The 14872-nt window shown below is 41.4% G+C and overlaps 1 protein-coding gene across 1 annotated transcript; it reads left to right on the forward strand.

Moving 5' to 3' along the window:
• Window positions 1–315: 315 nt before the first annotated feature.
• Window positions 316–13332, forward strand: Cd40lg (CD40 ligand). Its single transcript, XM_052747316.1, has 5 exons — window positions 316–471; window positions 2492–2623; window positions 7389–7443; window positions 9507–9569; window positions 12956–13332. The coding sequence occupies exons 1-5, from the start codon at window positions 316–318 to the stop codon at window positions 13330–13332; spliced, it is 783 nt and encodes a 260-aa protein (XP_052603276.1).
• The last annotated feature ends 1540 nt before the right edge of the window (window positions 13333–14872 follow it).

Genomic DNA, 14872 nt, shown 5'->3' on the forward strand with positions numbered 1-14872 from the left:
CAAGAATGAATGTATGGAAGAAGAAACTCGTTTCTTCTTTACTAACAAAAGGGAAAACCTGGAAGTGAATGACATGTGTGTAGTTTAAAAAAAAAAAAGGAAAGAACAGAAAAGAAAAAACCTTTACGTAACTTTTTTTTTTTTTTTTTTTTTTGACTGGGACAGAAGACTACGAAGCACATTTTCCAGGAAGTGTGGGCTGCGACGATTGTGTGCTCTTAACTAATCCTGAGTAAGGTGGCCACTTTGACAGTCTTCTCATGCTGCCTCTGCCACCTTCTTGGTCAGAAGACACCATTTCAACTTTAACCCAGCATGATAGAAACATACAGCCAGCCTTCTCCCCGATCCGTGGCTACTGGGCTGCCCATGAGCATGAAAATTTTTATGTATTTACTTACTGTTTTTCTCATCACCCAGATGATTGGGTCGGTGCTTTATGCTGTATATCTTCATAGAAGACTGGATAAGGTAAGGTGACCTACAAGCCTTCATTAACTGAATTGGGGGTCTTATTGATTTGGGGACTGGTTGATTTAAGTTCTACCCAAATGATGGAGGACAGTAGACTCAATCCTTAAGTGGGTTAATAGTCTTGTTGCATAATGCTTATTGACTAGACAGCGGAGGGTCTCACATTTTTGCCTCTGACTAAGATCTTGGGATCTGAAGTCAGACAGCCTGGTTTCAAATCCTAGCTTGGCTCTTAACTGCTCTGAGATTCCGTGCATGTCACTTTATATTTTTATTTTTCTTTCTACACCAAGGAAATAGAGGTGAAATTGGTACCCATGCCACAGGTCAACTGAGTCTAGCCCTGTAAAGCACTTAGAATAGTACCTAACACATAGTAAGTGCTGGACCAGCAGCAGCTATAGTTATTTCCTAAAATTTGCTTCATTAAGTAAACTGTTGTTCCCCACAAAGACAACATTTTTATTTAAAAATTTGACCCAGACAAAAAGAGCATTGATTTGGTCTAAAATTCCATTGTGTTTTGGATTAGTACACATATGTACAATGCCCTCAATTTGCAGATTAAAAAAAAAATCAGAATGGTGCTCTCCGTACAATTCTTCAATGTCAACTGCCATTGTAAGCTGCTCTGTGCTCCTCTGAGGTGTTTTACACATTTAAATGATCTGGTATATAGGAGCAAGAGAGGACAGGGAGGGATCAGACTAGAAAAAGGCAACTTCAGGATTGATCTTGTATCCATGTATTGGTTCACTTCCACTGATGGGCATGCGGGCTGTGTTACAAAATGCCAATCACAAGAGACTAGGAGAAAAGTCATCGAGTAGCTAGTTGTTCCTAAAGCTTGGAAGTGAGGACAACGACGAGGCAACACTGGATGGCTGTATTTTCTCTGGGATCATTGGCTAGCCTTTCTTGAAACAAGACCTAAATGAAGGTCATGAAGTTCCTATCAATATAAGGAGAGGTAGAGACAGATAGCGAGAGTGGAGACTATCTGCTTGCCTACTCAAACTGGATTTCACTGCTGAGCAAAGAGACAGGGTCTGGGTCTGACTGTTTGCTTATTCGGTGGGCTCTGTCAAATGCCTGTATATCGACATTGAGGGTAATGGAGAAATTATAACTCATGTAGACCCAAGCACGCTTTAACCTTTAAGTAAACCCTTAATGACAGGCAAAGCCATTGACAAACTACACCTTATTTTTCTGTTTTGTTTTTGTTTGGTTGATTTGGGATTTTCTTTTCTTTTTGAGACAGAGTCTCATAATTTATCCCAGAATAATCAGGAACTGACCATAGATAGGCCAGACTGACCTTTAACTCACAGCAACACTCCTGCCTCAGCTTAGCAAGTGCAGGGATTGCAGACATCTTCCACTGTGCCTGTATTGGTTCTCATTTTGAAAGTTAAGAATCTATACTGAAGACAAAAACATGGTGTGGGATTAGTTGACAACACAAGTTAATAGCCTACATTTAATTACTCCAATATTGGAAAAGTAAATATCTCATTCACTTTGGGGCTGAGAGATAATTTCTTTAAAACTGCATAATGCTTTCTACAAGTGTTAAAGAAAGGAGAGATGTAATTATAAATCCACATTACGAATGAACTCCTTTATAAAGCCCCATGTTGTGAACACTGCCATGAAGTAGGCAGAGTAGCTCAGCATCAAACTACTTTATTGCTGATGAGAAATATGGCAATTATAGGATATTGCTGTGGTGGTACATTGAAAAACATACACTTTGTGATGAAAGGTCGCCAGAATAGCTGTGATTTCTATGCAGAGTCATAGAGAACATGACATCAGAATCACTGGCTTTTTAGGTTGTTAAATGACAAGCATCAAACAGCAATAATTCAACATAATAACTTAAAATATTCTCCATTTATGCTCTCAGAGTCCTCCTGCCTTCAGTGCTATGGAAGTGAATGTGGGTGCAGGCATCGTTAGCTGCATTCTGCTTCTCTATGACACTTCTCATAAGCCTGCTCTTTCAAAACAGGTAGAAGAGGAAGCAAGCCTTCATGAAGATTTTGTATTCATAAAAAAGCTACAGAGATGCATGAAAGGAGAAGAGTCCTTATCCTTGCTGAACTGTGAGGAGGTGAGAAGGCGATATGAAAACCCCGTCAAGGTAAGGTGCTCAGTTCCTGACAGATTTCACTGAGAAGTTTCAGTACATTTCCTAGTTGTGCAAACTGAATTCTGACCCTGGAAAGGTTTCAAACTGTAAGCAGGGGTGGTGGTCACACCTTCAATCCTAGTTAGTGCTCTAGAGGCCAAAGCACAATGACAGATCGCCATGAATTCCGGGCCAGTTTGTTCTACAGAGTGAGACATCAAAATGTGTTGTATATAAACACACACATGTACATATATATATATATATATATATATATATATATATATATATATATATATATATATATATATACATATGTATACACACACATATAGGTGGGTGTGGAAATGGATACATACAAAAAGCACAAATGAGGACAAAGCCTTAGGATAAAATGAAAAGAAAAGTTGGACATGTGCATATTACTGCAATAGAAAAGGGTTTCTCTAAAGAACATACATACGCTCATGCACAGCGACACATGACTCATCAGTACACACATGCTATCACCACGTAGTAGTTGTGCAGGACATACAGTTGGAATTTTGTATTTCTGTATTTCTCCATTCAGCCTTTCTCCATTCAGCCTTTAATATCCTCCCATCGCAAAACCAGAATCTGATCTCTATTTCTTAGCTTGGCAGGCCATAAGGGAAGAGATGGCCTGTCCTGATAGTACTAGGAACCCCTGAAGACTGATCCAGTCTTCAGTGTTTATCCAGTGGTGAGAGGGATTTCGGGTACTGTGATAGGGTGGTCTTCCCTTCTACTGCACGGGAAGAGGTGGATGCCCACTCTCAGTGCCGCTCACAGTACAGCCCTTGTAACATTATTCGATCAGGAAGCCATTTCGCTCTAAAGATTTGAAGCTTTCTAAACATTCCGGCTGTCATCCAGCTTCCTGGTAACTGAGGATCTAAAACACAACTTTCCAGAATTTTTCCATTTATTTGTGCATCACAGACATGAGTTTAAGGTGCTCTTTTTTCCTGAAACAGAACATTGAAAACTCGCCCTGCCCATTTCTCTTCAGAACACTGATCCTAGTACCTGTGGCCATCCATTGGCTAATTTAGGGGTTGTTCTAGGAGACAGTACTCACTGCACATTGAGGGCAGCTCTGTGTCAGGTGGGTGGTCATCTGAACAAACCAACAGAAATTAATTCTTATGTGAAGATAATGTATAATTAAATAACGGAGTAAAGAGCGTAAGATCTTACTTCATTTGTAAATTGAACACACAGAAGTCACAGAACAACTTGCGAGACTTGATTCTTTCCTTCTACTGCATGAGTCCTGCGGATCCAACTCAGACCCTCACACTTGGCAGCTGGGGCCTTTACCCACCGAGCCACCTCACTGTCCTCTTCCGATCTTGTTTATGGACTTAATATATATCCTCCTGTACTGTCAACAAGATGGAATTTAATCCAGTGAAGAAGATTCTAAAAGCTTATTCCTAGGCCACTTACTGGGATCAGAATATAGTTCAAATCTGCCACTGGCTTCTAAATTCTTTATATTAAATTAAGTTCTTTATATTAAATTATAATTTATTTATTTAGATTTTTTGAGACAATCTTGTGTAGCCTAGGCTTGTCTTGAACTTTCTATGTAGCTGAACACTTGCACTCCTGATCCTCCTGTTTCTAAACACGGGCATGTACCACTGTGTCCAGTTTAATCTAGGTTTTATTTCTTCCATTCTCTATAATGCCTAATTGCTTTTCAAGTTAATTTTTTATTATGCAAGGTTGTAATGTACCTTGTATTAACACCTCTATTCCAGAATCTGGGACTTAGATAAAACCCCTAACATTTTATTTGCAATATTGGTGAGTTCAGGAAATGTCTTAGGTTTCCCTGGTGCTTGCAGGGTGCTGGGTGTAATGCAAGGTACTGGGAGATGTTTCTAATTTTAATGTGTATAAAGTTGTATTAGAGATGATGGTTGATAATCCCAAATGGCATAATGATTATGTTTTGCTGAAGAGCCTTCCGTCTCTCTGAGCTCATTTCTATTGTGTGACAGAAGGGGCATGAGACTCTCTCTAAGGACACTCCCAGCTCTGGCCTTCTCTCACTGTGTGACCAATCTTCAATTTTCTTGAATGGCGGTCAGTGAAAGTGGTTTTTCCCATTTTTCCTTCTTACAGAGAGCTTTCACAGGTGACCTGCCAATTCCCTTTGTCCTCATTCAGGTCTGATGTGGAAAGCTTCCAGAACCATCTACCCAGGATAGGAGTAAGGAAAAGAGTCGGTTCTGTTTGTACGGAGAAAAAAAAAAGTAGAACTTTTTAAGCATATCGGCCAAAGCCCTAGTAATATACTAAATACCTGTCGGGAATGCTCCTTGCATCTATTGTAGCAGCTATGGAGCCCTAAGCAATGCTATCTTTACTTTGGATATAAAAGAGCTGAGATGCAAAGTCTTCTGGCCCCCTTTTAGACCGCCATTTCACTAGAGGTCTCACTCAGCCTAGCAAGTCAACTATAGACTAAATCTAGATTAGATCTGTGTTTTCTTAGCTAATATTTGCGGGCTTGGGACCATGATTCGGCTAGCCCAGAGTAACCCTGAAGTCACAGGGCCTGATGGGATCCTAGAAATAGATGCAATTCTCAGGTATTAGAATTTCAGTCTTCTCTCTCCCATCTCTGCAAAGTGCTCACCCAATTTTCATTTAAATACCTCTCATGATAAAGAGCTCACTAACTTCAGAGACAAGTATCACGGAGCTCTCACTGTGGAGGGAGATGCGAGGCAGGGCTCATGGTAGGGCAGTGGAGGCACCGCTTTGAACAGCGTAATTGCACCTTAAAATCTCCTTTGCTCCCTGTCCAGACTGGCCAGTCCCATGGTTATCTGTCTACCAATGTCTGAGGTGCCTTGGATGGAATCAAATCATTCCCATTTTAGGTTAAAGGGTACTATATCCATATCTGCCACCGTAGAGCTTCCACTGAGAGCCAAATCAGTAATCCATGATTTTTCTGAAATTTGACTTTAAAAAGCCTTTCAGTTTAAGTGAAGAGTGAAGCCAATAAATGAATAAATAAATAAACAAACAAACAAATAAATAAATAAAAGCTCTGGGGAGTGTGGCTGGGGGAAAGTTCACAAAAAGGCAGGACTGGGTGCACAAAAGACAAGCTTTGCTGACTTCACATTTTCGTCTGGGCCAGGCCCCAGCACTGCAATGACTTAGCCTAAAAGTAGTATCTTAGCTTCAATCATCACACTTCAGCGTTTGAAAAGACACCAAACAGTCATTTGTTTACTTGTTGGCTCACAAACATTTTCCTGTTGCCACATTGCCGTAGCGCCCCACTGCAGCTCAAGTGGAAAGTTGATCTGTGTAGACCATGTGAACTTCTGTGTAGCCCATGTGAACATCTGTGCAGACCATGTGAACATCTGTGTAGCCCATGTGAACATCTGTGTAGCCCATGTGAACATCTGTGTAGACCATGTGAACTTCTGTGTAGCCCATGTGAACATCTGTGTAGCCCATGTGAACATTTCAAGGCTCAGATTCCCCTTTGGGACTCCGTGCCTTATGCCCTCACATCTGGTGGCCAAGCTGAGCGTGTAGCTAAAACAGTGGAGAGTAGCAACACAAACGCCTTCTTGGGGTGAGGAATGTGAAGGAAGGGCCCTGCAGACATTAGGTTCCAGGAATGTCAAGGAGGACAGGACTATCAGATGTGGAAACACTACAGTTTTCTTTCCCCTCTTGTTCAGAATAGAGTGCTGAAACAGGCTGAGCCAGGTCTATGAATGTGATCCTACGTTCTGTACTTCATTTAATCCTCAGACCCTCTGGATAACCTCACACTTGCCAGGCTTTTCATTCAGTCTCCTTAAAATGGTGGCAATAGCTTTTATCATCTCTCAATCTACATAGAAGGAAGTCTGTGTTGGCTTCCTTAAGTATGTCTAGCATTTTTTCACCTTATAAGTAAAAGAAATCTTTAAGTGTTGCATTTAGCTAGTCATTGTGGTACATGCCTGTAACCAGCATTTGGGAGGTAGATGCAAGAGGATTAGGAATTCAAGGTCACTCCCAGCTTCATAACAAGTCCAAGGTTAGCCTAGGCTGTAGGAGAACCTGTCTTAAAAACACAAAACAATGTAACTAAAAAAAATAAAAATCTTGAAAGAAAAACAAGAAACTACATGTTTTGAACACCATTGCCAGCATTAAGAGATGGCCTATATTTTCTGAATGTTGATTACTCTAAATAAGTACAGGCCATACAGGATAGCTATCCACAAAAGCACATTCAAAGTGAAAATCTGGATTTCTCTCCCATGATCATATTCAAATCTTTTCCTATGAGGTTTCAAAGCAATTTTATTCAAACAGACCCACACCTGCATTGTGTTTAATAATATTCTGTATGCCAGTTCTCAGTTCTGAATTATTGCTCCATTCAGCATTATTTATCAATATCTGTCAAAGGCAGGGAGGTCAAGGTCATAGAAAGGGTCAGAATCACAACCTCTGGTCTAGGGAGAGCATGGTAATGGAGATAATAAGGCCTGGGTTTTGCTTCCAGAGTCTCCCCTGAGTTTTCTGGGCTGTCAGCTTATCTGTCAGAGCCAGGGACTCCCAATCGCTATGATGAAATTAACGACAGCATCTTAGTCTATATTATAATCCTCCCCAGGCCCAGACAACCCAGTACTGACAGTTGCCAAATGAATGAGACCTTGAACACCCTAAAGCAGAGCTTCTCTCAATTGATCTTTTGCAATGATTCTCCTTTTAGGATATAATGTTAAACAAAGAAGAGAAGAAAGAAAACATCTACGAAATGCAAAAAGGTATGTTTCTATTTACCAATTTCCATAAATGCTTAAAGGGTAAAAAGAAGCTTTAGTTTGTCCATATGAAACAGGGAACATTTAGCCATGGAAATAAAAGAAGGTACTGTTTGTCAAATTGGTACCTTCTTGGGCCTCAGTGATACAGAAAGGCTTTTTATGTCCACATTGATGAGGCTATGTTCCTGTAATGTTGACAATATCAAATATAAAGGAACCCCACATCCAGTACATTTATCCAAGCAATCACACAATCTGGCTCCACTTTCAGAGGACCAGATGACAAGAAATTCATCATTTGGTAAAAAGTGGCAGTCATCATTCAATGATAGCTATTTCGTGGGAGGACAGTACCCAATGGGTCTCTGGGATCAATAAATACAATACTACATTCTAATCTTTGCCCTGTTCTTGAAGTGAGAGTGTCCTGGACATCTAGGGGTCAGAAAGGGACCTTGATGTCTCTCAGATCCAGTACACTTCTGAGAATATGAATCCCCTTTTAAAGCATCACTGAGCATATGACCTTTGCTCAGACATGTCTAGAGATAGAACACCTTATACTTAATAAGACAACCTGGTCTATCTTTGGATAGCTCTAATAATAATATTAAGGTCAACATCTACTCAAAAAAGTCTTATCTCAAATTGTGTTCCTGGAATGTCTACTTATTGAACACATTTCTGTTCTTTGAGGCTATACTAAGCAAAGAACAGTTCTTTCCCTATATAGCAGCTGTCTGGTTACTAAAGACAGCAACTATGACCCTGAGTTTCCATTGAACTTTTTCTTATCTAGGCTAAACATGCCCAGCACCTTCCACTGTTCCCTTTATGATCCTTTCCAGGTTCTTTCCTCTCCCAGTTATTTCCTTTTCTGAACACAACTCTCTCCAGTTTCTGTTAGAATATGGCATCCCCCAAACCAGTGATATGTGGAGTGACTTAAGTAGCAGAAAAGGGGGAGGGATGCTGTTGCAGAAACTATTACATTGCAGTTATTGAACACAATGCTATACCTACACAAATCTAATGCACATGAAGAAATGTATACATATAAAGGTATAGATACAATTTTCTTAGGCGAAGAGAATGCTCAGAACCTGTCTCAACCAGTGGTCTGACGCCAAAGGCTCATCTATCCGATTCCCCTGAAGCTTTCATCCTCACAGTGACTGCAAGACGCGTTCAGTGATGCTGTGCTATTTGCTAACTGCAGTGTGATGTTAAGGAAAAGCCCCTGTGGATGTTTGTCTTCAGACAAATTATAAATTTGACCAAATTGGCCTTTCAGATCATACCTGGTTTTATCATCAAAACATCTTTCATAATATACCTACAAAATTCTTAGCACTGGGATCATAACTGGGAAGAAAGCAACCACAGTTTCTATACTTAGGAGATGAGCACTTTTAATTGGGAAGCAAGGCTCTTACAAGAGAAAGAGAGCTCAGTTTGATAGTCTGTTCAGTCATTTGACCAAATCAGACAAGATAATCATATTACCAGCTCAGTGCCCACGCACAGCTTTGGTGCTCACTACCATTCCAGTGTATGACAGTTGTTCTTAAAAACAAGATTCACGCTGAGCGATGGTGGCGCACGCCTTTAATCCCAGCACTTGGGAGGCAGAGGCAGGTGGATCTTTGTGAGTTCAAGGCCAGCCTGGTCTACAGAGTGAGATCCAGGAAAGGCACAAAGCTACACAGAGAAACCCTGTCTTGAAAAAAACAAAAACAAAACAAAACAAAACAAAACAAAAAAACAAGATTCAGGGTAGATTTAATGTAACATGTTTTAGCCCATATCCATCTGTGTTGAGAGGAACTGAGTATTTAATATCAGGAGAAAGGATCAATAGAAACAGCCAACACAGTTTTTCAAGGATTAGAAATTACCTTTTCCTTCAATGGGAAGGATTTCTTACTGGCCCAGTTTTCCTTCCTTTAAGGTAAACTACCCTAGCACAGTCACTGTCATGCAGTTGAAGAACTGGACTCATTAACTCCATGAGCAGTTGCCTATTTCTTTGACTTGACAGTGTGCTTTTGGTTTTATTTCAGGTGATGAGGATCCTCAAATTGCAGTACATGTTGTAAGTGAGGCCAACAGTAAAACAGCATCTGGTAAGTCCCATAGCATCTGAGTGAAAGCCACCCAAGTGTGGGAGTATGTGTGTATATGTGTGTGCATGGCACGGGGGGGGGGGGGGTTTACTCCAAAGCTATGCAGCCTAATCATGAGACACTTCTCTTTCTCCAGGGACCAATTTACAAACCTACCCATATAGCTCTCCAACACTGTCCTTTGTTATCAAAGTCAGCTCACATGCACAGATGGGACTTAGAGCGACAAAAGGAGATGGGAAGGAGTCCCGATGTTCTCATTATGTTTTTGCTCAGTGGTTGATTCTAAATGATGAATGACTGGGTGGAGGAACCATTATTTTGCAAGCATAAAAAGAGATGGCAGGTAGTGACCTCTTCACTGGGAACATCCCTCCTCCTAAGACCTCTTCACTGTGTATAAATGGGTCTCAGGAGGTCTTTTTTGTCATCTGTCAATCCCTGTGTGATTAACCCCAGTCTTAGTGGGGCTGACCTCAGGGAAATTAAAGGTAAAATCATTTTGTAATGATCAATAGGCGCCAAGATGTTATATTTTTCAATGAAGTAACAACAGATGGCATACTCTGATCTTTTCAACACCTAATGCTTTTATTTCCATATAGATCCCACCATTATTCTAGCCTGTAGTTTTTCCCCAAATCTCTCCCTTGTGAGGGCTGATGCTGTAAAATGTGTCACATCTGTAGATGGGTGGAAACATGTATGCTAGCATGAATTTCCCCATGTATATAAAAGCAAGAGCATCAGAGCAGCATTTGAAAGCTTCAGCAGAGTGCTCTACAACGGAGTTCTAAATCATGTGTGTGCATTTGTACCCGTGTGTGTGTGTGTGTGTGTGTGTGTGTGTGTGTGTGTGTGTGTGTGTAAGAGACAAAGATAGAAACACAGAGAAACAGAGGAAGACTCTATCTTGTCTCTGAGGTGACTTAAGCTCCTCAGTGGGTATAACACACAAGCACATGCATGATATTGTGGCTCAGAGCATAGAAGTAAGAATCCTGGTTGGCAGTTTGCGAACATTGGAGTTCAAGAGCCATGAACAACTTACTAATTGAGTTTAGACAGATCCCACTCATCCTGTGGCAGTTTTCTTTCTCACATACTTTGCAGGGTAGTTTTGAATATCCAATCAACTAACGTGGGAGAAGAGTTACATTGTCAGGCTGTGCTATACCAGCATAAGGTGCTGGTACTTAGCTCACTTCACTGTGATATCCAGAGAGTGACATAAAGTCCTTCATGGAGCCCAGTTGTTCCTATAATATTTATTCATTTTTCCATATAACATTCTCTAAAAAGTATGCTTATAGGAAAACACCACAAATATTGCCATGGCCAGGGAAGCCATTCACATGATATATTCACTTTTGCATTAGATTACAGCAACAGAGAAACCTCTTAGAATCACTTCCTACTGGTCTTTGTCAATTTGTACCTAAATCTTTTGGTACTGGGATATATACAGTGGAATTTTGAATTTTTCAAAAGGCTGGGAATTGGCACTGCTTGTGAAATATTTCACAGTCTGTATCACAATAGGTCTGCATAGCACAGAGTAGGAAAGGTAGTGCAGAGCACTGCAGCTCCATTCTCATTCTTTCCTGGACATGATGCTACAAACTTGACCTACATGCCCTAGTAAAAACTACAATGAAGTAAAGAACTGACAAAGTGAAAAAGCAGTACCTAGTGGCACACATCTGTAATCTCAGTGCTAGGGATGGAAGCAAAAAGATTAGATGGTTAAGATCATCCTAGCCTACAAAGCAAATTCCAGGCCAGCCTGGGCTATATGAAATCCTGTCCCCCAAAAGGGGAAGAAACGAAGGAGACAGAGGTAGGAAAATCTCTATGAGTTCTATGCTAGCCTGGTCTGCATAGCAAGTTGCAGGCCAACAAAGGATGGGTAGTGAGACCCTGTCTCAGCAAAGAAAAAAAATGTAAGGGGGGGAACCTAATTCATTGAACAGAAGCAAATCTGCTCATTTTTTCAGAATCAAACGGTCTAAAAGTGAAAACACCAGAAAACAAACATTTTTTATGGAGAATTTGGGGTACCCAAAAATATCAGGCATGATAAGATGCCTTCCTATGCAAAAAGAGAAGTCTGAACAAGAAGCATCTTACGCCCTAGTTGGTGTAAGACCACCAAATTAAATATTTGGAAAATATCAAGAAAGCCAATATACCAATACTTTTACCTCTGCCCACCTCCCACCCTTCACCTCCATCAAACCTAGCTTTCTGTGGAAGCTGAGATTTGAAATTGTGTGCACACATGACTTTGAACCCACTCAACGTCTCAGCAGAGAAAATGGCACACTGTTGGTGGGGACTCTGCTGTAGCCACAAGAATATGGGTACTTTCAAGTTGGTGGCACCCACTACAATGAGAGATCAAAACGCAGTTAAATGAGCACATGGTTTATTTTCATACTTCCTTACCTATTTTAGGCTTGGTCGTGGGAGGCAGGTCAGGTTTGCGACAGCATAAAGTAGGAGGAAGAAATAGGGTCTTGTCTCTGAGCTGTCACTAATCTAGGTAGACTGACAACTCTTTGTAGAATTCATGATAAGCTAAATATTCACACATTAGCAAGAGTTTTATGCCATGCATAATTCTGAAATCATTTGCACTTCATTTAAAGACATTTATTCATTCATTTACGTTTGCATATGTATGCCTGTGTGAATGTATACAGAAGTGAAGGGTAGTGGGAGTACACAAAGGTCAGGAGAGGGCACCCTTGTCTCATCACTCTCCACCTATTCTCCTGAACCAGGGGCTTTCCTTGAACCTGAGACTCATGTTTTCTCATGTAGGGTGGATACCAGCATGTCCCTGTGATCTTCTCTACACTCCACCTCTCCAGTACCTTTTGTGTTGTTTTGAGACAGGGTCTCACTTAGCCCACGTGGGTCTCAAAGTCATTATGTGGCCAAATATGACATTGACCTTGAACTCGAGATTCCCCGCCCAGTGTCTGGGAATTCTAGGTGCACATCACCATGCCTGGCTGATCACTTGCACTTTCTTTAATTCAAGGGCAATTGGCTCAGAGAACTCTAAAGAGAGAAAACCTGCTGTTTTCTTGAACTTTCAAGTCTCTGAAATATGCTTTCATATTGTCTCTGCTCTGTTGCTTGGGGAGATCAAATGACTTGCTCAAGCTTGACGAAAACCCAGGTTGGAAGCTGACACTAACTCTGAAGCCCGTGTAAACTTGGTATCTATACTCACCATGCCTCTGATGGCCATAAGGTGCCTGGAGAATTCATTCTCACATAGAGTCAGCATCCAACCTTAAACTTTATTTCCTGTTGGAAAAATATATGACATGCTATGCTTATGCTCACCAGGGATTTCTCTCTCTTTGTTACAGTTCTACAGTGGGCCAAGAAAGGATATTATACCATGAAAAACAACTTGGTAATGCTCGAAAATGGGAAACAGCTGACCATTAAAAGACAAGGACTCTATTATGTCTACACCCAAGTCACCTTCTGTTCTAATCAGGAGCCATCGAGTAAAGATCCATTTTTAGTCAGCCTCTGTCTGAAGTCCACCAGTGGATCTGAGAGAATCTTACTCAGGGCAGCAAATACCCACAGTTCCTCCAAGCCCTGTGGCCAACAGTCCGTTCACTTAGGAGGAGTATTTGAATTACAAGAAGACTCTTCTTTGTTCGTCAACGTGACTGATGCAAGCCAAGTGATCCACGGAATCGGTTTCACATCTTTTGGCTTGCTCAAACTCTGAACAGTGTGCCGCCCTAGGCTGCAGCAAGGCTGCTGCTGGCAGTCTTCCCTATAGAGCCAATCAGTTAGGATCCGCCCCCTGTTGAACTGCCTATTTATAACCCTTGGACCCTCCTCATGGAGAACTATTTATTATGTACCCCAAGGCACATAGAGCTGAAATAAGAGAATTACAGGGCAGGCAAAATCCTAACGGACCCTGCTCCCCAAGAGCTTGTATTCTGAAACAGCAACTCTACTGATGTATACAACCAGAGAGCCCTAGGAAAAGACAAAGCCATACTGCACAGATGACAGAGCTCGGATGAAACAGTAGATAATTGACCAAGCTCAGTTGTGTTGATTTATGAGTGTGTCTTTCAGTGGACAGTGCACTTGACTTACCAGTAAAGATGCAGAAGGGCAAGTGTGAGCCTTAGCTCACAATCTGTTATGGTTGACTTGGGGTCCCTGTGGCCCCAATAGGCTAGTTTCTAAACTCTCCCAAGGAGAACTGAGAAACTCTGCCTCCGTCTTCCCCCCAATACCCAACACTCAGTCTTCAATCTCTCCAATCTCTCCAATCTCTCCAATCTCTCTCTCTCTCTCTCTCTCTCTCTCTCTCTCTCTCTCTCTCTCTCTCTCTCACACACACACACACACACACACACACACACACACACACACACACATACACACACCACACACATACAGAGTCCTGCTGTTACTGACTGGTTCTCTTATTAGCTACCCTGTCCCTGTCTACAGGACTGTCAGGGCAGGGTAGACAACAGCTCCTGGCCTGCCCATTCCTCCTCTTGGAATGACTGTATTTAATGGAATCTGTTGTAGCTCCCTGCAGTCTTCATTGTTTCTGTAGTGAACTTATTGATTATGTTATTATTTATTTTTGAATAATAAAGAGCCTTTACCATTGTTTTTGTTGGTTAGTACTTATAGCTCTCAGCCAAGTCGGGGGCAGGGAGGAAGTATTTGGAGGGAGTTGTGCCAACTCTTTTTGCTGTACCATAAACTTAGTTCTCAAGCTGAGCACACAGCAAGCTATCTTAGTGACAGCGTATTCTCTGGAAGTCTGCCATCATAGCCTTTGATAGATGACATGGAAGCCTGGTCGGTGAAAAGCAATCTGGGCCTCTACTTCCAACTTGCTCTGTGAAGGTTGCAAGGGATTGACATTTTAAAAATTGATCCCAGTTAAGAGAGGCTGGAGAGAGAGCCTTAAATGAGAAGCAGTAGCAAATCTTTTTAGCAACTGTTTAGGTGGCTCTGCTCTAAGCAGAGGAAATGGAGCTGGAGCATCATGAGGGCGATTATTGGCCCTTGAGCCTTCCCACTGAAATCAACAGAATCATTTCTTGCCACCTCCAACTGTGGTGGAAGAAATGAGTATGTAAGAAACTCAGTTTAACTGGTGGGACGTTTTGCTTAAGAGAAACACATTCATCAAAAAACCACTACTGTAGAAATAAAAGGGGGAAGGAGAAAGTGTCTTTCCTCACGTCCTTCCTCTTCAGTAGTGTGGCTGGCACAGCTGCATCTTG

The sequence above is a fragment of the Peromyscus californicus genome, unplaced genomic scaffold, assembly GCF_007827085.1.
Source record: "Peromyscus californicus insignis strain IS unplaced genomic scaffold, ASM782708v3 Scaffold_10__1_contigs__length_136768540, whole genome shotgun sequence".
Classification (NCBI taxonomy): domain Eukaryota; kingdom Metazoa; phylum Chordata; class Mammalia; order Rodentia; family Cricetidae; genus Peromyscus; species Peromyscus californicus.

Excerpts from the sequence above, each read along its gene's own strand:
- Cd40lg (XM_052747316.1), top strand. The coding sequence starts at position 316 with ATGATAGAAACATACAGCCAGCCTTCTCCCCGATCCGTGGCTACTGGG. Across the intron at positions 2,624-7,388 it reads GATATGAAAACCCCGTCAAG|GATATAATGTTAAACAAAGA; the intron begins GTAAGGTGCTCA and ends TTCTCCTTTTAG. Across the intron at positions 7,444-9,506 it reads CATCTACGAAATGCAAAAAG|GTGATGAGGATCCTCAAATT; the intron begins GTATGTTTCTAT and ends GTTTTATTTCAG.